At 32.6% G+C, this 27,197-nt stretch overlaps 1 protein-coding gene across 1 annotated transcript in view; it reads right to left on the minus strand.

Annotated features, from left to right (window-relative positions):
• LOC108736958 (serine proteinase stubble) overlaps positions 1 to 26,884 on the minus strand; it is a 55,199-nt gene extending 28,315 nt beyond the window's left edge. Inside the window, exon 1 of the mRNA XM_025973313.1 lies at positions 26,305 to 26,884. Within this exon, the coding sequence (XP_025829098.1) occupies positions 26,305 to 26,407 (103 nt within the window). The 5' untranslated portion in view covers positions 26,408 to 26,884. The remainder of the gene's footprint in view (positions 1 to 26,304) is intronic.
• Positions 26,885 to 27,197: the final 313 nt, after the last annotated feature.

The raw sequence follows: 27,197 nt of genomic DNA on the forward strand, positions 1-27,197 counted from the left end.
GCCACTGTAAATGATCGACTACTTCCTTGATTTTAATTTACGATGCGGGATTTCGTTCTAATGTGATGATAAACACTTTTTGGAATCTTAAGTTTTCGGGAAGTAGGAGATTGTAAATTCGAGCGATTTAATAGATTTTAGTTAATTACAGTGGTAAATTTAACTGAACAGGTTTTGTAGCAAAATTAATATTTTAGATTATCTATAATTGCATGATATTAGGTACTATTATGAAAGTTTTTAAATTGCATAAGGAATATGTTTTTGACAAAGTTTTGTTTTATTATCGTTTAATATGATTCCTTTTATTTCAATAATTAATTCTTAAACCAATATGTAAAACGTAAATGTTTTCTCCAATAAACATACTAAAAAAGCAATTTTCCGGCTGAATTTACATACTCAATTTTCCGTAGATTTGAACGGAGCGTCCGAATTTACATTTTGACTTGAGTTCTTCTACCTGTCGTAATGTTCCGTCGAATTTACCATTGCGCTATGACATAACGCATTACAAAGAGGTTTTTTTGATTTATAAAGGGGTTTTTCCGATTTCAATGAGGCTATGGGGCCATTTTACCTGCATTAGCCCCTGGACCTACAAAATAATTTTTCTTTCTTGTAACAAATATAAACGACCATTGATAAACTTTTTTAAATTTTATTCCTTTTTCTTCAATATTTACTTATTTTGTTCATTTTATGTTTTCAGATGAATGTCCGTCGTTACCTGATTAATGGTAAGTCTCAAGTTTCTAAAAGCTTTTCGTTTTTCTAACTATCTATCGCGCCTCGTATAGTATCAAATTGAATTTTTTTCTGGATCATGCGTATGTTTGACGAAACAATTATTGTTAACGGTGCTAATTGTTCGATTTCTGTTGGTATTGACGACCATTCTTGGCTAAATAGCAGGTGAAACGTGATGTCGTTAAATTAACACCCGTAACGGTTGACTTTAGCCAATTATTTATACTTATAATACCGTTTATCTACGGGTTTGTCTCAAACTACTTAAAGGCAGGTACGCCATTTTCTTGGTAAAATAATTTTTTATGAATGTATTGATTACATCTGATTTAATGACTTCTGAAAAGAATATGTAAATCTTGGTTGATCGATCTCAAAATATAACTTTATAGATATCTTTTTGGATTTTCATTCAGTTACTAATTACTTAGTAACTTTTACCGGCAGCTTCACTCGCGTTGGTGCACTAATTACGTGTCAAATATCAATAATAAAATAATTTGGTAAATTTGTCCTGACCAGGATCATCAGGATAAAAATAAAGTTTCTAATTTTCTAAGGTTAACGTACACTTTACGTAGAATGCCAGTAAATACTAGTCTGTTTTTTTACCGAGATGAAAAGAAAATTTTCTATCCTTTGGGTATTTTTTTCTGGTACCCGATGTCCTTTTCTGTACACTTGCCACCCCTGACAATTTTTGTAAAAACTTTTATGGGGTTCGGTTGAGTGGTTAAGGCGCGGATTCGTAATGATCAAACAAACCAAATTACATTCCCATTTATAATATGAGTTGTGATAGCGATTTTTGGAGAACGTTCCTTATCGCACGTTACGTCGGCAAGGAGCTAACCAGCAAAAATCATCGTTGAAGTTCACTTTATTCCATAGTTTGGAATAAAATAAAAGGTTGGACACGCACCTACGCTCTTTCCTAGCCTGATCCCTACTACCCACATCGTAAACAATTTGTGAACAGTATTCTAATTTAGGTCTACCTCTACTCCTCTTAACTCCTGTTTCTGCTTCTAATATGTCTCTCACTAGACCTTCATGCCTGAGAGGGTGTCCCACCAACCTGTCTCGTTTATTTCTTATTGACTTCCATAGAGTCATCTGTTCTCCTATTCTTTTTAACAAGTACCTCTTAATTTCTAACTTTCTCTCTCCCGCGCCCACCATCCATGTTTCGCACCTGTACAGCGCCGCGCTCCAAATATACAGCTTTAACAGTCATTGAAGAGTAATACGTTCCTAGGGGGTTTATATTAATTGATTTGTGGAGGCACTTTAATGCTTTTTCATTGCTATTTTAGAATAAGAGTTCGTTACTAAGGAAACTTTATGGTAGGTGCTATACTTCGTACACATAAATACCTACAGATATATGTGTGTGAAACCACGCATGTTTATGGATTATTATGCATCTGTGTTTTTATGGTAATGCAGATTTTTACGTAAAATAGGTTTATTTTGTAATTTTGCAGGCGACGTAAGACTTTTATCGTTCTAATTTAATTATCAAAATGATGCAGTATAAAACACATCCAGATTTAAGTACGTGAAAGCGTCCTTTTTATTAGATACTGTTATTTTCACGACTATACCTGAAAAGTTTTAACCGTTTATTCCTACAAAATTCTGTATAACAATTGAAAGTAATTATTTAAATAAAACTACCATTATGGTGTACTACTTAAGGTCAATCTTTATTTCCTGGTCTACCAGTCTGAGAAGTTGGTTTTTGCGGTAAAAAATGTTGATGTAGGTATTAAAAAAAATTCGAATTCGAAGTTTCTTATTAGTTTTATCTAGTGCTGAACTTTTGAACTGACAATATAAAATTAATTAACTCATCATTATTAAGAGCTATAAATAATTAGATGTAATGGTTTTAAAAGCAAGTTTAATTTAGCACCCAGTATTGCAGAGTAAATCTACTAACAACTGCTGCTAACTGAAGTATTGCATGTTTGACAAGGCACTTACTCAGGTATCTACTGAATCCAACTAAATCGACGATAAATTATAGGCTAAGAAATTAATTGATATAAGCTGCGTCATCAATTCAGTTGGACAATACGGTCCTTGGCTAACATACATATGAAGGTAGTTTCTGTAAATTACTGATCAAGAACTTAATCGGCTCTTAAGCATTCCATAAATTTAGCTAATGCTTCCTTTGTTTTTAAGAAACGCTTGAAAGAGGGGTCTGAGGGAGAATTAGGAGTTTTAGGTTTGACGTTAAAGTAGGATTCTCCTTCAAAGTAATGATGCAATACATACTGAGGAAAGCAGGATTACATACCTACGTATATTGAAATTCAAATTGCATTTTAAGTATCTATTTTGCAGTAGGAAATTTTTTATTTGCTTTATAAAGCACTGCTCACAAATAGTTAAAGACATTGGATTATCTAGTTTTAGGACAATTAGTTCAGAATTAAGACTGACGAGCTTATGATGATGATTAATGGTCAATCAATTTCTTTTCAAACACATCGACAGTTATTATTTCGAGTACGTATTATTGTTAATTAATTAAGTTGAGTACTAAGGAATAAATAATCTCCAAATTGTGTTTTATGTGATAACGGACTTAATAATGGTGATTACCTATGATGGACTTACGTGTAGGTTACATACGTAATAAACCATACTGGCACTAGTATTATAATGAATGGAAGTTAATCGTTCTGGCCTGTAGTTTAGACGAGGTGGATAACGTGCAATTTTGTGTTATGAAACTGTGTTACGATAATAGCGGAGAATAATCATAATTTGCAACCAGTTGTTATTATCTGGGGAAGGCTTTAACGTTGCGGAAAACGTTGGTTCTCAGTGAATTTGCGAAAACGAGCAAGGATTATATCCTTCTGCTATAGGTATAATTATTTTGCTGTATGTTCTTTTGGATTAATTTTATTTCCATTTTTCAACACGTGCGTCATTTCAGCAGTTATTTTGATCGCTTAAATACATATTAGCTTTTTGTTTCGGCTTTGTTTTGACACATCAGCCTCATTAAGCTCAAACACATTTTTTCAGGATTACCCTCGATTTCACCCAAAAAGATTTCAACTTCAATTCAAGATTATGAGATGCTTTGAATTTTTGTAGCGATAATTCAATGTTAGTGAATTAATTTTTGAATTAATTTTATGCACTATAGATAACTTCAAATTAATGATGAAAAATTATTGTAGCTGTCACTCCCTTACCGGGAATCAAACCCGGACTCTTGGTTTTACACACCAGTAATGTACTAAGCTCATTAATTTGAGGTTGTCTACAGCGAGTAAAATTAACTTACTAACAGCAAATTAAGATTGTTGTTAATTTATTTTTAACAATTGTTTAATTTTGTCAAAATTTGTGGTGTGAGAGTTATGGACAAAAATCTTTGTCAGTTTTAATGATGATTATGTGGTAGGTCGGGCTTGCGCATTGATAAAAACTAACTTTTTGAGCATCTTTATTCCACTGTTTTATTGGGTTTATAGTTTTTAAATGATAACAGAATTCATAAAACTTTTTAAGTTATTCCAGAAGAACAAAGTAAAGCTATAAATTAGATAACGATATTTGGTCATTTTTCCAGTATTTTTAAGAGGGTTAAGTAAAACTATAAATTAGATGAAATTAGTTAGTAGTTTTCTCAAAATAAGTTCGGCTTTTGACTAAAGAAAGCCAACATTGAATTTGTCGAAATGAAAGATTATCTGAACTAGTCAAATATTAGAGTAAATTTACAGAGTACTGGTTGGATTTTAACAATTGGTATCGGCTTTAAAGGTCGTGTCATCGGTTGGAGTTGTTTCTTAAGGCCTCTTTCACACAGCGCGATAAGGACACGATTTGTCGTATCGTATCGGAATGCCGCTTTCACATTATGCGACTAAATATTGTTTCGACAACGTTCCAAGTTGAAATGCGAGCCTACATATCCTCACAGTGTTGTCTGGTTTAGTTGTATGTATCTAATGTAGCGAAAAACAGTAATTCTATTAAATCGACTATTTCGTAATTCAATGTTTTTTTCTTTGAGAAAGACATGTTAATGGCTGCAAGTCGCGGTTAGCCCCACTAGCATATCATACACGTGCGGAGGAAATGAGTGTCAGCCACCATGGACAACGATAAGTTGGCACGACATGCAACCTTTGTGAAAGCGTACATTTGGTTACATTGAATATAGTACATTACGTATCGAGGGAAGAAACAGGGGCCGAAGGCGAGGGTGGCAAACATGCAGCCTGAGACAACCCTGTTTCTTCCCGAGGTACGAATACTATTTTTTGTCATGTTTGTGCGGAAAGCTCGTTATTAAATTGATAGTTGGCGAAATAAGAGTAAATGAGTTAGAGGTTAGAAAGACATTATCATTGAACAACTGATTTCTGCGCATGCCCATAAACTTCAGCGCATGCGCTCAAAAGTCTAATTTCATTTCCTCCCGACTAAAACACGGCTAAAAGAGGCCATTTCTTCCCTATTTCATAGCATGCAAAACGAGCTTTCCGCGCTAACATGACAAAAAAGTATTTTTATCGTACGATTTGTTAATACAAATCGGAATGTATTTGCGACATTTTTTACTGCAACGATTTTAATATCGGATCGCATCAGTGTGAAAGCGTTCGCTTTAAATAAATTTATTTTGGATATACTTTAGTAGTAGTAGTAAATCATGTCGTTGTCGCCTAACGTCCACATCTAGCATCGGAGATGGAAGGACCTTTGGAGAAGCGAAACGTTAGAAAGTAACCGACGACGACGGCCATTAGACCCGAATCAGGATAGCAGTAGTTAAACAACTAAAACTGCTAATATTGTTAATTATATACTATTTATTAAAAAAAAAATGGGAAATATGTATTTCGTTTTAGGTTTTCTCGGGCGATGCAATTTAATAATTTTCCAAATTTATTTTGTACTACTTAACTTAATAATAACCTTGATGTTATTGTTAGTGATTACACATATAAACACAATTCCAAGTGACTTGTTCCACGAAGTTCTGGCACCTCATTATTCATTTAGTATCTAAGTAACTACACAACGCCTCGTCTATAGAAGCGGTGACTGACCCATATAACGTTATTTTTATGTAACCGCGTTGAATAAACTTTCTCGTGACATCTAGAAGTCGGTAAACGAAAGTGCTGCGTTTTTCGTTTTACAGAACGGAAGTTGATTTTTCTTTTAGGATTTGTCATCACCTTAGAATTTAAATAATATTGGAAAAATGGTCCAATAACCACTTCGCTGTCGTTTAGAAAAAGAACGTGCATACTTACATGCACATCCTAACTAACAATTTCTGTTAAAAATGCTGCTGTGAATTTGTTTGTTACGATTTTATGCCTTGACTACCTTAGATTTTGTTCACACATTGTCAGTGGTAGAGAAAAGGACATAGGGTCCTTATCCAAAAAAAAACAACTGTTAATCAGTTTTATGTTGTCGTTGATGATATTTGACACGTATTTAGGACATGAACCTAGTAGGAAATATAGGGACTTTTGAATCTGCGGTGTAAAAAATATGTTATAAAATTATAAGCTAATGTTTTGAGTTTGCCTTATTTTTATGTTTTGTTATCATCTGAATTTGCCTTCCAAAAATCATATGCGTTTACATACGTTGACATGTAGGCATATGTTAAGGATTAAGTATATACCACAGATTTCATTTATTGATTGATTTTGATAATCCTTTTTCCTATTGTTCTATGTATTAATTTTTCATGATAATTCGCCAAGCATTTTAAGTAAATTTTTATGGACTATTTTCTGCAAAGCTTTATTTTTTTCGTGTTCGGCAATTACTTAAACTCTTTAAAAAGAAAAAACAAATTCGGAGTGTGTGATTTAATAAATAATTTTTATGTTTTATTTTTCGAGTCAATGTGGGGCTTTTACCTGAAATTTACAATTATAGCATGCAAAATCAATATTGTCCTTGAATTTTACCTCAGGGACACGAGTCAAGGTCATTATAAAGACGAAACGCTTAAAAATTGTCGAATTAATAAAAAAAAACAAATACTGTTAAGGCGATATACACTATACATGTATGTGTACAAACAGTAGATACAGTTGCTTCGTATTAATATCTACCTATAGTGCTAAAATACTTTTAATTTATTGACTATATCTATCCCATCAGTGAAAATTATCGCCTGAAGTGGTAAAAACAAATTGTTCACGAAACATGACGAATAAGAATTGTGAATTAATTTCAAGTTCTTGCTGGAGGTCATTAATCCTTATAGATAAAAATAATTATTTGCAAGTGATATCAACATTATAATACGATATGGCTGAACGTAGAATTTTACTTGCTCTTAGATTCTGGAGTCAGAAATAGAGAATTCTATTTAAAAGAACAACGTAACTTTGAAATAATATGGAAATTTAACCTCAAAGACATCCCTTCTGAAAGTTATGCAAATTTTATTGAAACGCTTTTTAATTTAAGCCTCTCTCCAGGAGTTATTTTGATGGTTCTCTTAAATTGGGTCATCTGATATATCAAATGAAAGATCTCGACATTCTATGTTCATTTAAGATTAAAAGGAGTGCGGTACGACCAACCACACTGCTCATGCATACTGAAGCAATATGAACTATAAAACAAAAATTCCTGTAGGTTTCGTAACTTAATTTGCTTTGTGTATTATTTGTAAGTCGGTTTCCGTGATTCGTTTCAGTTCACACAAACATTTTAATGCTTGTTGAAATCGTAAAATTAATTAATCAAACGCAGTCGAGCGAATAAATGGTTCATTAAAAGGTATCTTCGAAATCGAATGCCGCAAAGGAATAAGGAATTCTTTAATGACTAATGACTGAAGGACGATGAGCGACTGACCCTGTTTCAATTACATGTTTAGGCGAACCGCGTAACTGTAAAATGTTTTGATGTCAAGCAAGAGTCACTGCGATCATAAACGTAGAGTAAAAGCAAGATAAAGATTGTCTTTTTTCTTACTTATTGTTTTTATTGCACAATTTTATAACATTTGTTTTTCTAAATATGGACACTAGTATAGGTACATAATTGGGTCACTAATCGCTACGAATTTCTATGGTGTTATTTTGCATATTTAACAATTTTAAACGTGTAAATGTTGAATTATTTTGCACTTAAATTGTCCAGGTTTTTTCATTAGTAAAACTTTTTTAGGAAGTGTTTTTTTATTAAAAGTTCTCTATGTATAATATATTTACGGAAATTTTTAATGAGGACAATTAGTCGAAACACGAAAGACATTAAATACGTTAGGTTTCAAGTATTTGGATTTTATAATACTTACCTCCTGGTAATAGGGAATGTGGCCTAGTTTGATTTTAGGTATATCGTAAATAAACTAATTAACGATAACGTTAACACTGGTCTTAAAAATTTTATAAACTTGCCGACTTGAGTCATTTTAAATTGCATTCTCGCTGAAATTTTTGAAAGAAGTGTTTAGTATTATCAACTAAATAAAAAAAATGCACAAGTCAGTTTAAGAAAGTTTAGTAAGGGGTCATCCATAAATTACGTCACACGTTAAGGCGGCTGAGGGCAGTCAACGAAATGGGATATTGCAGGACAAGGGGCAGGAGGGCTCAAAAGATTCGTGACGTCACATGTCCAAATCTAGGATCTTAAAACGCCAAATTTGTATGTAAACAAAAATTTTTAAAATAATACTAATTACTATATTTATAAAGTTTATGTCGGTTTAAGTCGTTGGCGAGTGGTTTGTTTTGTCAGTTATCTAAAATATTTGACTTTCTGTTGATTTTATTAAGGATTATTCTNTTTGTGCTGCCAATTACGTTCATATGAACGCAATTTCCATTGTAATTACACACCTACTTTCCGCATCGGCAATGGCAATTTTATGATGGCAAGGTGGGTGCCGATTGACTTACTATAGTTGGGCATATACACGTACATAGACGTAGAAAATAGTGGCGCGTTATCCGCAAGACGTGCACAACTGGAAAACATAAAAAATTTTGTTAGTAATTACATAAAACGTTAAATAAAAATTCTTCATTAATTACCTTCGTTGGACGCGTTATATGTTATTTTATTGATGCTACAGAATGCGAGTGCTGCAGGATATTGTAAAAGGTTCCCGCATTCATTAATTACTTTACAATTAGTTCTTATTGACTATCTTAAATTTGTAGTTAGAGAGAACCAGACAAATACACTTGCTCACTGTTTCAGTATCCTATTATATATGAGATTTATAAATGTGCAAACAACCGAGCGGCATGGCCTAGAGCAAGGGTGAGCAACCTTTTTAATCAATGGGCCAATTTAAATTTTAAAATTTCTTGGCGGGCCGCACATAAAGTAACACTTATTAGTAATTTACAAATTTATAATAAACATTAGAATAAAAAAATGTAAAATTAAAAAAAAAAGTAAAGATTAAAAATACAAATTTTAATGCAAAATAAAAACAAACAAGAAAATAACAATAAAACGAATTGTCTGGAAATTTTTAATGAGAAATTTGGTACTGCTTTTTCGATACAAGCTGATCAATATCAACCGGAATTGATGAGGTACCTACACGTACGCAGCTTTCTAATCGTGCATCACTGCCTTGATCGGTGGTCATTTTTGATTAATTTCATTGTTGAAAATAATTGTTAGCAAACATTTGTACGTACTTCCGAACAGAGACACCATTTGGCTTGCATTTTTTGTCAAAAGCGGAAATTTCTCAGGGCTCACATACGATTTATAAACATTTTTGATGTTTGCTGAGAAAAATACATTTTTTAAATCGGTATTATTCTGCATGTCAATCACTTCCATTTGAAAGTCTTCGAGAACTGTATCCAAGTCGATAAAATAAATTAAATCATCCCTGGTCTAGAAAAACTCCGATATTTAATAAATAAGAAAATGCCTTCAAAGTTTTCTTAAAAAATATTTTATGCTTAAGTAAATATAGGAAATTAAATAGGTAGGTACTACAAAAAAGTATTTATTTGAAAAAAGTATTTTGAAAATATGTATTTTGCATTTGTATTGAAATACCTTTAGAAAACTATTTTGCACATCTCTGGATACTAGCTAGAAAGCATTTCATGTTGTATGGAAATTCTTTATAAAACGATACAAGTACGTAAATACGAATTTGTCTATAAAAGAAGAAAATTTAATATACTTTACTGCTTGTATTTATTATCGGTGTTTGTTCAGTAAGGTCTGTTTACTGCTCTATAAAATAAAATAGTAAAATTGAAACTTCACAGGCATTCGGTGAAAGGTATTTATAGGTAAAATCATCGGACCGATTTTAATGGGACATTACCGACATGAAATGAAGGATTGTAAGAAGCGATCTAAATTATTACTTTGTTGTTTTTTAGTTATTTTTTAAATGTTTATTGGTTTAAACAACTCGACATTCATACGGTCTAAGTCGAGGGTAGGTTATTGATGTGGTCAAAGTCGAGATTAAGGTTGTTTTAATATAAGTGAAACTACGTTAAACAACGAATGCATAGAAGGATCAAGCATGTTTTTTTTTAAATTTCGGCTTGTAGCTAGAGTGGCTAACATTTCTTCGGTGAAATAGTATTTTTCAAAATAAACTATTAAAAAATCTAGTACCTACACTTCAAAAAATGTAGTAATTTATGTAAAAAGAAAAAAATAAATCAAAGATATGTTTGTTATAACTATATTTCTGCACTCATGTTTATTCCTTTTTGCAATTTGGAATATATAACCGAAAATATCCTTTCTGCAAATGCCGAAAAGTGGCGGGAATAAGGCGGGAATAAAGACCAAGAATAAAATTTTGGTAAGTTAGGTACTTTCAGTATTTTTTCAAATATGCTGCCATTTTTGGCCTGTAGTTTTGTCAGTAAACTTACTACAATCTTCTACTTTCCCATTGATTTCATTTTATATTGTTATTTCAGAGTGATTTCCATACTAAATTTTTCTTGTAAATTTAGAACTCCTATATTCATTACATCATTAAATGAAACCTTCTGTTTTAAATTTAAATTTTGGATTTTGTACAGCCTATTGATTTCGTCAAAATCAAACTAATTGATAGATAGTCTAAACATTTATTATTAAATACTAAAAAATACTTGTAATTTCCTAAAATTATGTGGAAGATTTTACTTCTAAACATTTCAGATTTGAATTATACTGTTTCCATTAATTTTATTCATTATAAAGGCGCGTTCATAAATATTTAAAATGAAGGATTTGGGTGTTGAATATGTAGTTCTTTTGCGAATTTTGTATATAGTACCTGGAATATAGTACAATACTATATGTATATTATAATACGGTTGGCAACCCTACTTGCAACACTTTTGGAGTTGTGTTTTGAGTTACCCATCAGTATAAGAGCATCCCATTTTCCGGCCGGAATCCACGGTAGAATTATGATTCGAGATGCATGACCGTGGTCTTATTGATCTGTAACCGAACCTAGCCCAGCTAAATGCCGACCTAACCTAAAGCAACTTTAAAAAAGATCAACTCTGCTACAACATTCATTTTGTTCGTCTTGTCTTTACCTACCTTAATCGAAGCAAGCATTAAGTTTAACTAGGTTAGGGTCATAATTTTAAAGTAGGTAAAGACAAAGCGAATGAAGTGAATGTTGTTTTTTAAAATTGCCTTAGGTTAGGTTCGGATTGAACTGAGCTAGGTTCGGTTACGATTCAATAAATATTTCCTGTCGCAAATTTTCGAATTAGAAGTTGAAAAAAAAATATATGTTTAGCCCTTCTACGCCTTGATGTGAATTAATCAATTTTTTCAACATTTTATTTGTTATCTGCTTAACTATAAAATAAAATTCTATATCTAAAGGAATTCTAATGATACTTTGTATGTTAATACAAATGATGTATAAAATTTATGGGTGCTTTTTTAAAGCTTGCGTATCTGTTTAAATGTAATATATTTTTGTGAAATAGATACATTAATTCGTCTCTCTGAAATGACTATTTAAAATAATTAATTGTTGGGGATTTACGTGATTTAATGGAATGTTACAGGCTTCCAGATGTCAGATTTTTGTAGCGTTACCTTACTGTAAACTTTTATTGATATTCATTCGGATTTCATAGCCTTTTACGTAATACCTACTTATGTGGGTACGTTATTTTTTTTAAGGTAGGTGCCCATGTTATTCATAAGTTAAAGAACGGGATTTTTTTAGTACATATAGATACTAATTGAAATGTCTAAATTTTATGTTTCTTAAATGAAATCACTCGCAGTATTAGATAAAATATGAAAGATTACACATGTCTATAATTAAACTGTTAAATTATATACAGTAAAAGATTCTTACTGGTTTCTTCTTGAAGGTTTGTTTTTCAAACTTATTTTTAATTATAATAATCCAAATTTTCCTGTAATACTCATGGGCGAATCGGATTTATAAATTATAAAACTATTTCTGCTATTGCAATATTTATTCCAATCATAAACACATGTCCAATTCTGAGCGCGCTCCGTAAGGATGTCGTTGATACAGCATTGCCAGCCTGTACGATAATTATGGGGACATACGATAATTTTGCTTCAAATACGATGTACGGTATCGTAATTCAAATTTCTATTAAACATACGATANGTACATTACGTATCGAGGGAAGAAACAGGGGCCGAAGGCGAGGGTGGCAAACATGCAGCCTGAGACAACCCTGTTTCTTCCCGAGGTACGAATACTATTTTTTGTCATGTTTGTGCGGAAAGCTCGTTATTAAATTGATAGTTGGCGAAATAAGAGTAAATGATTTAGAGGTTAGAAAGACATTATCATTGAACAACTGATTTCTGCGCATGCCCATAAACTTCAGCGCATGCGCTCAAAAGTCTAATTTCATTTCCTCCCGACTAAAACACGGCTAAAAGAGGCCATTTCTTCCCTATTTCATAGCATGCAAAACGAGCTTTCCGCGCTAACATGACAAAAAAGTATTTTTATCGTACGATTTGTTAATACAAATCGGAATGTATTTGCGACATTTTTTACTGCAACGATTTTAATATCGGATCGCATCAGTGTGAAAGCGTTCGCTTTAAATAAATTTATTTTGGATATACTTTAGTAGTAGTAGTAAATCATGTCGTTGTCGCCTAACGTCCACATCTAGCATCGGAGATGGAAGGACCTTTGGAGAAGCGAAACGTTAGAAAGTAACCGACGACGACGGCCATTAGACCCGAATCAGGATAGCAGTAGTTAAACAACTAAAACTGCTAATATTGTTAATTATATACTATTTATTAAAAAAAAAATGGGAAATATGTATTTCGTTTTAGGTTTTCTCGGGCGATGCAATTTAATAATTTTCCAAATTTATTTTGTACTACTTAACTTAATAATAACCTTGATGTTATTGTTAGTGATTACACATATAAACACAATTCCAAGTGACTTGTTCCACGAAGTTCTGGCACCTCATTATTCATTTAGTATCTAAGTAACTACACAACGCCTCGTCTATAGAAGCGGTGACTGACCCATATAACGTTATTTTTATGTAACCGCGTTGAATAAACTTTCTCGTGACATCTAGAAGTCGGTAAACGAAAGTGCTGCGTTTTTCGTTTTACAGAACGGAAGTTGATTTTTCTTTTAGGATTTGTCATCACCTTAGAATTTAAATAATATTGGAAAAATGGTCCAATAACCACTTCGCTGTCGTTTAGAAAAAGAACGTGCATACTTACATGCACATCCTAACTAACAATTTCTGTTAAAAATGCTGCTGTGAATTTGTTTGTTACGATTTTATGCCTTGACTACCTTAGATTTTGTTCACACATTGTCAGTGGTAGAGAAAAGGACATAGGGTCCTTATCCAAAAAAAAACAACTGTTAATCAGTTTTATGTTGTCGTTGATGATATTTGACACGTATTTAGGACATGAACCTAGTAGGAAATATAGGGACTTTTGAATCTGCGGTGTAAAAAATATGTTATAAAATTATAAGCTAATGTTTTGAGTTTGCCTTATTTTTATGTTTTGTTATCATCTGAATTTGCCTTCCAAAAATCATATGCGTTTACATACGTTGACATGTAGGCATATGTTAAGGATTAAGTATATACCACAGATTTCATTTATTGATTGATTTTGATAATCCTTTTTCCTATTGTTCTATGTATTAATTTTTCATGATAATTCGCCAAGCATTTTAAGTAAATTTTTATGGACTATTTTCTGCAAAGCTTTATTTTTTTCGTGTTCGGCAATTACTTAAACTCTTTAAAAAGAAAAAACAAATTCGGAGTGTGTGATTTAATAAATAATTTTTATGTTTTATTTTTCGAGTCAATGTGGGGCTTTTACCTGAAATTTACAATTATAGCATGCAAAATCAATATTGTCCTTGAATTTTACCTCAGGGACACGAGTCAAGGTCATTATAAAGACGAAACGCTTAAAAATTGTCGAATTAATAAAAAAAAACAAATACTGTTAAGGCGATATACACTATACATGTATGTGTACAAACAGTAGATACAGTTGCTTCGTATTAATATCTACCTATAGTGCTAAAATACTTTTAATTTATTGACTATATCTATCCCATCAGTGAAAATTATCGCCTGAAGTGGTAAAAACAAATTGTTCACGAAACATGACGAATAAGAATTGTGAATTAATTTCAAGTTCTTGCTGGAGGTCATTAATCCTTATAGATAAAAATAATTATTTGCAAGTGATATCAACATTATAATACGATATGGCTGAACGTAGAATTTTACTTGCTCTTAGATTCTGGAGTCAGAAATAGAGAATTCTATTTAAAAGAACAACGTAACTTTGAAATAATATGGAAATTTAACCTCAAAGACATCCCTTCTGAAAGTTATGCAAATTTTATTGAAACGCTTTTTAATTTAAGCCTCTCTCCAGGAGTTATTTTGATGGTTCTCTTAAATTGGGTCATCTGATATATCAAATGAAAGATCTCGACATTCTATGTTCATTTAAGATTAAAAGGAGTGCGGTACGACCAACCACACTGCTCATGCATACTGAAGCAATATGAACTATAAAACAAAAATTCCTGTAGGTTTCGTAACTTAATTTGCTTTGTGTATTATTTGTAAGTCGGTTTCCGTGATTCGTTTCAGTTCACACAAACATTTTAATGCTTGTTGAAATCGTAAAATTAATTAATCAAACGCAGTCGAGCGAATAAATGGTTCATTAAAAGGTATCTTCGAAATCGAATGCCGCAAAGGAATAAGGAATTCTTTAATGACTAATGACTGAAGGACGATGAGCGACTGACCCTGTTTCAATTACATGTTTAGGCGAACCGCGTAACTGTAAAATGTTTTGATGTCAAGCAAGAGTCACTGCGATCATAAACGTAGAGTAAAAGCAAGATAAAGATTGTCTTTTTTCTTACTTATTGTTTTTATTGCACAATTTTATAACATTTGTTTTTCTAAATATGGACACTAGTATAGGTACATAATTGGGTCACTAATCGCTACGAATTTCTATGGTGTTATTTTGCATATTTAACAATTTTAAACGTGTAAATGTTGAATTATTTTGCACTTAAATTGTCCAGGTTTTTTCATTAGTAAAACTTTTTTAGGAAGTGTTTTTTTATTAAAAGTTCTCTATGTATAATATATTTACGGAAATTTTTAATGAGGACAATTAGTCGAAACACGAAAGACATTAAATACGTTAGGTTTCAAGTATTTGGATTTTATAATACTTACCTCCTGGTAATAGGGAATGTGGCCTAGTTTGATTTTAGGTATATCGTAAATAAACTAATTAACGATAACGTTAACACTGGTCTTAAAAATTTTATAAACTTGCCGACTTGAGTCATTTTAAATTGCATTCTCGCTGAAATTTTTGAAAGAAGTGTTTAGTATTATCAACTAAATAAAAAAAATGCACAAGTCAGTTTAAGAAAGTTTAGTAAGGGGTCATCCATAAATTACGTCACACGTTAAGGCGGCTGAGGGCAGTCAACGAAATGGGATATTGCAGGACAAGGGGCAGGAGGGCTCAAAAGATTCGTGACGTCACATGTCCAAATCTAGGATCTTAAAACGCCAAATTTGTATGTAAACAAAAATTTTTAANGATTCGAATCTCTCGTTCAGAGTGGATACGAAATAAGGATCTTCCTATGAGCGACTCGAGTGATTTTATTAAGGATTATTCTTAATAAAAAAGATAAAATAAAACCTGTTTTAATTTAATTATTTTTGAATATAAAATTGAAAATATGTGTTGTCATACCAGGGGGAGGAGGTTTCACAAGTGTGACCACATGTGACTAGGACGCGGGGGGTTAAAAACTTATAAAATTTGAGAAAACGATTCGAAAAATTTCACTTATTAGATGAACCAAAGCTAATGAAACTATAGATTCCATTTAGTTCTCTTATTACAATGTGTAAAAGATCGGAAACAAAATAGGGTTGTAAATATTTTGATGTAAAATGATTGATGTTGCTTTTACATCAATAAAATTATTTGCAGCCTTATTTTGACATTATTGTCTTTTTTCCAATTAAAACTGGTGACAAAGGCAAACAAGGAAACATAGAAGAATTATTTGTTGCTGAACTGAAGCAGCTATAACATAAAGAAGGAAAAACTATATCTCAATCACTTTAAAGAGAAAAATACGCATCATACTCAATCTTCGCACCACTATTAATCTAGAACAGGGGTGAGCAACCTCTTTAATCAACGGGTCAATTTAAATTTTAAAATTTTTTGGCGGGCCGCACATAAAGTAACACTTATTAATAATTTACAAAACTTTATTTATAATAAACATTAGAATAAAAAAATATAAAATTTTAAAAATACAAATTTTAATGCAAAATAAAAACAAACAAGAAAAGAACAATAAAACGAATTGTCTTGAAATTTNATACCTCTTCATTTCTAACCTTTTCTACCCACGATATCCTCATCATCCGCCTATAACACCACATTTCGAACGCTTCTAACCTTTTCTTTTCCGCAGCGCCCACCGTCCATGTTTACATACACCTTTAAAATCTTTTCGAATTTCTAAATTAACCGTTTGCTAGCATAGAAGTGACTTCTTTTTATTGAAGGCGACACGACCCTGCGCTATCCTCTGCTTTATATCCCTACTACTCCTTCCATCCTGACTTATCTGACTTCCTAGATACCCACCGTTGCCAACCTGTACGATAATTATGAGGACATACAATAATTTTGCTTCAAATACGATGTACGATATCGTAACTCAAATTTCTATTAAACGTACGATAATTTCAAATAGTAATATGTAAGTAGTGGGACTACGATATTTGTTTGTGCCAACCTGTTACCTTGTTTTTCTTAAAATCTTTTGTTAATAGTAGAACAAATCGTCATTTGAACAGTCTCAGGGTATTTTCACTCCTTAAAAATACAAATTCTCTCTAATTTATAACAGAGCCGGACAAACTCGGCTCTTTTGATTCTCGAAAGCTTCTCAGGTAGATCCTAAGAGCTTCTCCTTGCTAAACTAGCGACTGTTAACGGACTTTTACTTACAAGTCAGTGTATTGAAATGAATAGGGGATGCAATAAATTTGAGATCACATATTGTATTAGATTTTATTACAAAAAAAAATATCTTTTGGTATGTTGAATAGTTGATTTTAAGAACTTAAGTACATTTGTAATGTTAAAATATATGCACTAAATTTAATTGTTTATGGACTCTCAAATTCATTTTTCTATTTGAAGTTATTAGCCTGTCAGGAAAGCTTTTATAGTGTCATCTACTGGTGGTATAATAGAACTGAGAAAACCACTGGGGTGCACAGACTCTCTTTACAAATTCATACTCCCACCACTAGACTATTACTCCGATGCGCATACGCAATAGCGTACGATATTTTTTATGTTAATACGATAATTTTTCCTAAAAAGTGCGATAATTCTATTTACTGAACCTGGTAACGCTGCGTTGATAGGTAGTGTTACATTCAAATGAATTTATTTACGAAATGAATAGAAAACAAATCATTATCGTCGTAAGGTGTTAGTCTGAAGATCGATTGAAGACGCATCTTCACTCCTATCCTGAGCAAATCTTCAAATTTCTGAAAAGTTTGGGCATTACACTTTCTTTACTGTTTGCGAACAATAATCTCATAAAAGGTCTCCTCGTGCCCATCTTTACTTCCGTTTATATTTTTAAAATGTCTCTTCAAAAGGTGTCCTATCTCTTCCTTTGCCGTATTGACTTCCACAGCGTCATTTGTTCTCTTCTCATTTCTAATCTATTTATTTCGAAGCGTTTTAATCATTAACAAAGCATCTTAGATACTTCTAATCTTTTCTTTAGCGCCTTACACTCCGGGTTTCACACTCCTGCAGAGCTGAGATCTAAACTCGCGAGCACAGAAGCGATTTATTTTCATGAAAAGCGACCAGACTCCGCGCTATTCCTTGTTTTACGTCATCACGGGTTTTTCTATTTTGGGTTCGTAAATATCGAAAATGGGCAATTTTTATATCAGTTACAACTTTATTTCATCTCTCTTACATTTCAAGAAAAAAATGCTTTTAAAGAAAACAAAGGGAGTGATCACCTGATATTGGTTTCTACTTCTACAACTTCTCTTTGGTTGAGATTTCACATTTTACTATCGTATCAATAGCATTTGTTTGCAATGCGTGCTTGAAGTGAAAAGCTCTTTATTTTCTGTCGATGGTGGTTTAATAGAAAACATCGCATTTAAACAAATTGTAGCTTTATTTGTCTTCAGTTCTGATATAATAAGCTGTGATTTATTAAAACATTTATTTGAGACAATAACAATAAATTGTGCAAGCATAGGCATATACATGTATAAATATGATGTGAAATAAAAACGACACTTGTATATGTATATACATGTATACATATGATGTGAGATAAAATTTGACGCTGTTGTATAATGTACAATTGCTTTTGCGCATCAGAACTAATTATGCGATAAAATTCGTGATGAAAATCTGTTGCAAACGTAGTTTGACCTTTATTATTATTACCCCATTACCTAGCAGTTAATTTTCACGTTTACCAAATGCATTACGTCACATACTGATCGATTTTGGTTTCCAATTGGAGTACCAATAGTGGTATAGGTATGTAAGTAATAAATGGCAGCTACGTTTCCTCTACTTCCTGTGCTCTATTCGGTTTAATAGTGATTTACATAAACGTCCTTGCTACATTAATGCGCACACATACTGGTTATACTGTTATAGGAAATTCACCGGTTTGATATATGATTAGTTAGTTTTAGCGTCAAAGCTTTAATGAAAATGAGAAATGTCTTTCTTTTTACCTTTCTGGAGTATTTAAAGGTTTTTGATGTTTGTAGATCATAATTTTACTTGCAAAGCTTTATAATATAAGCATACGTGAAAATGTCTTAAATTTGATATAAAAATTTCCTTTCAGATAGAGGACAGGTAGTTATAAATTAAAAGTAAAAATGGAGTCTCTCAGGGGACAATCACAGGCCCATTATTATTTATTACTATGTAAATGATTTAATATGCACGCTACCTTTTCTTATATCGTACGCTGAAGGGACAGTATTAACGAGTTCTAATAATAACTGATGGCCTGAAACTACGATTTCTACTAATATTAAACTGAACATCGTCTATAATTAACTTGTGCAGAGCAAACTAATACTAAGCATACATGAAAGTATTTGTTATATTTGGAAATTACATCGATAGAATTCCGGCTAATATAGAATCCTAATTAATATAAATGCGAATGGGAGTTTGTTTATTTATTACCAATTCATACCTTAAGTACTCAATTGATCATCATAAAATTTTGTACACACATTGTCAGGGGTACAGGAAAGGACATACAGTAGCTTTTATCCAGAAAAAATACTGTAGATAGACAGAAAAGATTGATTAGTTTTATGCAGTCGTCGATAATCCTTGATACGTATTTAGGACATCAACGCGAGCGAAGCCGCGGGTGAAAACTAGTTGTGCATACAGTAGATGGAAAATCGATTGGTGGATTATATGAAATTGCCAATATTTGGGTGTTTACCGCTACCAATATATAAGATAGAACATTTATATCAAAAAAATGAAAGGTAAATTTGATCATTACGTTTTTATTTTTAAAAAATTTAAACGTATCCTGTCATCAAGAAGTCTATTGTATTGCATCATCCCTAGACAAAAATTTTCAATCTCTCTCCAGTCCCTCAGAGTATTTCACCGTCTCTGAGAGCGTCTCTCAGTCTTTCATAGTCTCTCAGTTATTCTCTAGGTGTTTTTATGGATCTCTCACAGTCTCTGTATGAGAGACTCGAACGATAAAATTGTTAATTCAGAGATTCGAGTCTCTCACAGAGAGACTGAATGAATAAAACTGAAAAATTGACAGGCTCCAGTCGCTCGTAGAAACACTGGGATCTCTGAAGTATGTTGAACTTGAAAATTTTAACCATGTCTTTCGAGACACCACTTATTGAGAGATTCGAATCTCTCGTTCAGAGTGGATACGAAATAAGGATCTTCCTATGAGCGACTCGAGTCTCTCGTTTAGAGACGCTAAACAGTTTTTTTGACAGTCTCTCAACAGTCTCTCTCAGCGACAGCAGAGAGACTCGATGAGAGACGGAGACTCGAGTCTCGCTTTCAGAGACTCTGAGAGACTGAACATTTTTATCTCAGGATGCTTATTAACAAGTAAAACTACCTATGGCCTTATTGCTTATGAAATTCCATCACAAAACTTCTGGACAATATCAACATGTATATAGTAAAATGTGTTATTTTCATAAAAATCTATGCCTTGAATTACAGCTTTTGGATTTCACGTATTATCCAACCGACAATTTAATTTTTAAACTATTTTTTTTAAGGTGTGCTTAATAAATTTATGGGACGTATTTTGTTTTGTTTGTCCAATGAAAATGTGTGTGAATGTGAAATAAATTACTTTCTGGGGTGTATTTCACTGTTGTTATTCTATTTCCAGCAGAAGAAAGAAAAACCATTTCGGTTTTAATATACGTATTTCTAAGGAGGTTTTAAATGTATCCAGTGCTGACAAATAAAAAAGCAATTTAATTTACAAAGTTAGCACTTCTTTCTTTTCTAAGCCTCTTTGAAAGCGAATTTTCTGGAATTTCTTTTAACCTGAAAAAGAACGGCGAATATATTAATTCATGGAATTCATTTATTCTTACACGAAGGACTTTAGAAACTCATTAAACCGGAATTTTTTTGAAATGCAGATTGTAATTTTATAATAACTGGTAATTCATATTTTCATTAAACATTTATTTGGTCAAATGACCAACGTACAATCTGTTGTTTCCAGCTTTTTTGTTCTTTTCTATCTATGCTTATTGGTGGGAATCTCTATATGTATAGGCCAAATAATTTTTTAGATATTCGTAATTTTTTTGACGGAATACTTTGACAAAAAATTATAAATAATATTTGTTGAATAGCGTGAGAAACTTCGTTTTACTGAGTGTCCTACTATACTGCATAGCTTGCTTTCAAACGTTTCGTATGATATCGGATTTACGTTAAATTAGTTGTTATAGAATTTCTTTATCGCAAATATTAATTATTAATTAAATAAATCTATATAAAAAAGGTCATACACAGAATTTACATAATACAATATTCTTCGAGATTTAGGATTGTGAATACTCGAGATCTCTGGAATGCAAAGCGCGTTTTTTTACTGAGGATACTGTAGGCCTCATTTATGGGTAAGTTACGTCATAATTTGATTAGTTATTATTGTTCGTCTTTGCGGACTTCATATTTGTATCCTTGGACAACCCAAATGTGGAAGAAAAAATCAATGACAGTAAATCATAATCAGCAAAATGGAGGCATAACGTACCACGTAAGAAAAACCTTTTTCTTATTTTACCTCAGTAGGTGATGTGGAAACAAATACCTACGGTGTAATTCCTGATTTTTCTTAGTCCTTTATCTCGAAAATTATTGGTTATACGTAAAGTGTGTGTCTTTATATTCGCTCTTTCCTAACTTGCATTCCACTATTTTTATGTTACTTTTGTTTATTTTCATACAATATTTTTTGTCAATTCCGCTTCTATTTTATTCTACGCGTACTAATCATTTGCCCCTGTATATCTATCACTACAGTTGTATTGTATTTAATGATGTTGATTGCGTCTCCGATGTTTAGATTAAAAAGTAGTGGTGACAGTGTGAATCCTTGTCTGACTTCCTTTCAAATATTTACCTCTCCAAGTTGCTGCTCTAGCTTTATAACTGCTTGTTGCTCTTTTATACAAACTAAGCATCACTCTTCTATCTCTGTAACTCATCCTTAGATTTTTAAGTTTTCTCTATTGTTATCCGTAAAGTTAGAATGACATCCCGCGTTCCTCTATTTTTTATAAACCCAAACTTATCTTCCCCTAATAGTTCTTCCGCCCTTTTTTTGATACTTCTCTATACAATTCTAATTAAGATTATTGACGCATGGGAAGTTAAGCAATATTAACTAAAGATAACATACGAGACGTTTGGAAAAAATCGTTGTTTCTGACCTTTGACTACTTATAACTGAAAGTCCATATTCAAGGAACGAATAGATTCTTTTGAAAAGGAAGTAAATACTCACGTGTTACTCACTCATTTCAAATGGGGGTAGTTATTTTAAAAATGTGATATTAACTCAAGTAATAGGTATCATACCAGCCATTGAAGTAAGTTTGTTTTTACTCAAATAATGTATAACAGTTTTAATATGGCAGCATGTGAAGAGTTTACTATATTTATTTTGTACTATTAAAGGCTCCGTAAACGCAAAGACTGTGTTTTACAGAAAAACAATTCAACTTAATATGCATGCTGCACGTATAAGCACTGGTTAGTTACAATAAATCAGTAAACATTGCGGGAATATGCACCTGTTTGTACAAAAGGAACTACAAAAGTACCATATTGACCTATAAAATATACGTATGAAATATACTTTGTTTATTTTGTTTACAAATTAGGGTAAATATTATGTTATCGAGCAACATTTCAGAATACACGTGCCCAAATTTTAACTCATTGTCTTACCTACCAGGTCATGATAAGTACCTGTACTCATTAAAAAGTCATAAAACAGCGATTACAATTTAGGAAATAATTAATAAGCAAAAATGTGATTATTTTTGTCTTATACAATGAACGATATGAGTAACGGTTTTACACGTGGATGTACGAAATGTAATCGTAGTATGTGATTTTTATAATATTTTAGTTTCCTAAGGGATTATTGTGAAAATCGTGAAAATTGGAGAACTGAGCTTGTTTAAATGCCAATATTCAGTGATTCAGTTGACGTAGAATCATAAATAGGATTTGACATTGACTGTGGCCAAAAACGTCCGCTGACGAAATTTAAGGTTATTAAACCAGATTACTGTTTGGGTTTAGGTTATAGTGAGAGAGGACCGAGCGGCATGGCCTAGAGGTCTAGACCATTGCTTAGCATTCGGGAGGACGCCGGTTCGATTTCGGGTCCGTCTGCCTTGGTCCAAGTTTTTCTGTGGTTTCCTTGGATCACTTAGGCAAATGCTGAGGCAGTAATATTCCACAGATAATCTTTCNGGACGCCGGTTCGATTCCGGGTCCGTCTGCCTTGGTCCAAGTTTTTCTGTGGTTTCCTTGGATCACTTAGGCAAATGCTGAGGCAGTAATATTCCACAGATAATCTTTCATTCTCTTCTGTCTTCATTTCGCCCGTCTCATCTTTCTCACCCGAACCACTATCTACCCATTCCCACGATTCCTGAAAGCAGGCTGAAGAGGGCCTTCCGCCCTTCCTTCCGGCATTACTGGCTGGTGGGAATGAAACACCCAAAAAGAAAAAAGAAGTGAGAGAGGATTTAGTGTATCTTGTGTATATACCAAATATTGAGGTAAGCTCTGCTGGGAAAGATTTGCAGATGTACCAAGGGCTTGGGTTAGGTTGGGTTAACATATGGCCGATCTCTACCATTAAAATATAAAACAACTGTGTCCATCCGGGGAAGGTTTTATCAACACCCAACAAAATTTCGTTTGTATTAAATATATATATATATTTTTGAAGATTGTTCTCTAAACATTCCTAACACAATCACTTGAAGAAAATTTTGCTGAAAATTGTATTTGTTAGTAAAATGCAGACAAAATAGTTATAAATATGCATTAGTCTGCACTTAAGGGGTCTATTGTTATTGATTTCTTTAATATGTTAACGATGAAAAATAAACAATAACTTGCCAATTGTTTAGTGAGTCTGTTCTTAAACAATAGTGACATTTATAATTATTATTATGGTTTGTCTACCGTTTATTAATGGGGTTTGTGTAAATAAATTGTTCAAGTAGAAAGTAGGCTTATGCTATTACGAATGAATGATCTAAAAATTAAGTACGAAGAGAAAAACGAATGAAAAGCACGCAATTTTACTTTTACTGGTTGTTCTAATTTGTTGTACTAGATACATTTTTATATTGTGGATCAAGTTTCAAATTATACCTATTGTTATTGTTGTTAGTTCAATTTCTTTTCAGAATCGCATTTGCGAGTACATTTTATGAATAAACAAACTTTATTCATAAGATGACGATGTGGAAATGTGTGAAAATATGACCTAGTAGACACATTAAAGTAGTTGAATAGTATTTTTTTAAAAAAATTACGATTAGTTAATTTCACTTTTAATTAACTTTGATGAAATAAGTAGTAGAGATATAAAACAAAGGATTGTATACGGTCGAGTTGCTTTTAACGAAAATAAGTCCTTTCTATGCTCGCAAACGGTTCGAAAAAGATTGCTAAAGGTATATCTCTGCAGTATGACTCTGTACGGATGCGAAACGTGGACGGTGGTGGATACTGTGAATAGAAAAGGTTAGAAAGACATTAGAAAGAGTGGCAGAACAAAGGGCGTTATGGAAGTCAATAAGAAATAAGCGAGATAGGTTGGTAGGACACCTTCTCAGGCATGAAGGTTTAATTAGAGACATAGTAGAAGTAAAAACAGAAGTTAGAAAGGAGTAGAGATAGACCTAGATTAGATTACTGTGTTCGCAAATAGTTAAGGATGTGGAATATTCTAGTTTTAGGGAAATGCGAAGGATACGAAGGAGTGGAGGTGCGTGTCCAATCAGTCTTAAGACTGACGATGCTATGATGATGATATATAAAAATTATTCAAATAATCTCTGAAATGCCCTGTCACAATACTTACAATAATTACAACTAAAATACTATAAGATATTTGTTTCAGAACAGTACCTATATTTAGTTTCGAAACAGTAAAATCTGAAGTTTAGCAGTTACGATTGTATATTTTGTTAAAACCAAATTATCGTACCCTACAGTTAAAAACGTATGGACGGGGATGTCATTACTTGTAATAGTGGTTGTAGTAGACTCCACAAGGCTCATTATAACCTAGACATGGATTCTCATACCTGGGAAATCACAAGAATTTCTTAAAGTGTGTGTCGATGACAGGAGGTATAATCCCATAAGACCAGACTCTCAATTGTCTGATATCTCTTAACTCTAGAATTCTGATTTGATAGACAGACGCTAGCGTAAACTCAAGGCGAGAACATAAACAACATACTTATAAGGCTTGTTCTACTCTGTTTCTTAATTCGTTTTGATATAATCTTATCAGGGTCCAAGAAAATACGTGATGATACCTCTGCACATGGAGATACCAAAAATCAATACAATTTTCGAAAATGTTTTGGTTATTACAAGTCCACAAATGAAAGTGTTTTGAGGAAGTGATACGTACTATAATTTAAACATTTCTGACTTTATCTATACATGTTGTAACGTAATGCTTTTATTATACACTAGCTGTACCCTGCACACGTTGCTACGCCACCAACTAAAATAAATTTGAAGGAAAGACGTTACACAAATAGTTAATTCATTTTGAGTCTTTTTATTGATTTTGTTCATTTCTGAAAAATTGTGACATTGCAGTTTTTCGTTTCAATTCGATATTTATTGAAGTGCTGTGAGATACACAATATTTCTTGTTTTTCCTGTCGAAAATTGGTCGTACCAACTCAGAAACCTTTTTTAGTTCATCCACAAAAACTTTTCTAAAGATCGTCACATGATCAAATGCATAGTTTACGATTCTATAAAGGACATACAGACAAACATTCATTTTTATATATATATAGATTGCATTATAGTGTATATAATGTATTTCGCTATTTTGCATCAAATCTCTTTCACATATATAAACATATTAGTAACTTCTTTCACTTTATCTGTAGGTATATTTCATAATAAATTGGTGCAGTCACATGCATACGAGCAACCAAATTCAAATGTAATTACTTTTGAATTTCTCTAGATCAGATAAGAATGGAACTCCATTTGCTTTCAATTAATGCATAATAACTTATTCATTAGCATGTAATTAGCTCATTTTACATGAAAAAAGTACAGCTGATGTAAATAATAAATTTAATAATGGTAACTTACCTCTTCGGGTTTTGCCGAGTTCTGTTTTGCTGGTAAATACATCACTGATTGAAAGCAGTCCCACAAATAAAAAGCACTTTATTCTAAATTTAATGGTACTCATTGTTTACAAATTTCACTGTTGGCGTCTATTCTTTTAAATTCGGCCTGTTGGTTCTATACATTTTTGCGATTTGATACGACACCTCGAAGTTTACACCAACATTCGATTACAAAAACTTGCACGAGGAGTTGCGAAATGAACAACAGGTGATGGTCGAATTTGTATTATTAGTATGTTTTTTGGTTCTTCTTCAATTTCCGCTTTTTTTGCCGGTAATGGTGAACGATACGAGTGAAAGGATGTAGAGGCGCACTGACAGATAGAACCGAGTTACCTACCAACTTTTTGTAGTTCGTCATTCAACGCGTTTTGTAGTTTTGTAAGTAAGTAGTAATAGTGAAGCCGGAACAGCGCGTTATAACTTCTTCGGAAGCTTGGTTCCGAGGTGTTGGTGAGGGTAGCGGTGATCCACCGATTAAGAAATTGTCAGTGAAGAGTCGTGGGTTAACTAAAGATGATGGTAAGCAGTGTCGGGCAGCAGAGCAAACCCAAGTGGGTCACTAGGACAGCTTAGCGGTCTGCAGCGGAGCCCCTCCTTTCTTCATAATATACACCTGCTACTTACCAATTCGGTTAAAATAAATGTATACACAGGTATAGGTACATATGTTAACCATTCAGTTAGTTTTCCTTAATATTCCGCTTCGTATGGCAGACGTGTGCTGGTCTAATTTGTCTAGTGTTTTGAGCGGTGCATGAATCAGGAACTAGCAATATGAATCCATACGCGAACGGTTTGTCAATAGGTAGTTGTTGTTTAAATTCCAATTTTAGAGAATTTCAACTATTT

This window comes from Agrilus planipennis, unplaced genomic scaffold (genome assembly GCF_000699045.2).
Source record: "Agrilus planipennis isolate EAB-ADULT unplaced genomic scaffold, Apla_2.0 scaffold141, whole genome shotgun sequence".
Taxonomy (NCBI): Eukaryota; Metazoa; Arthropoda; class Insecta; order Coleoptera; family Buprestidae; genus Agrilus; species Agrilus planipennis.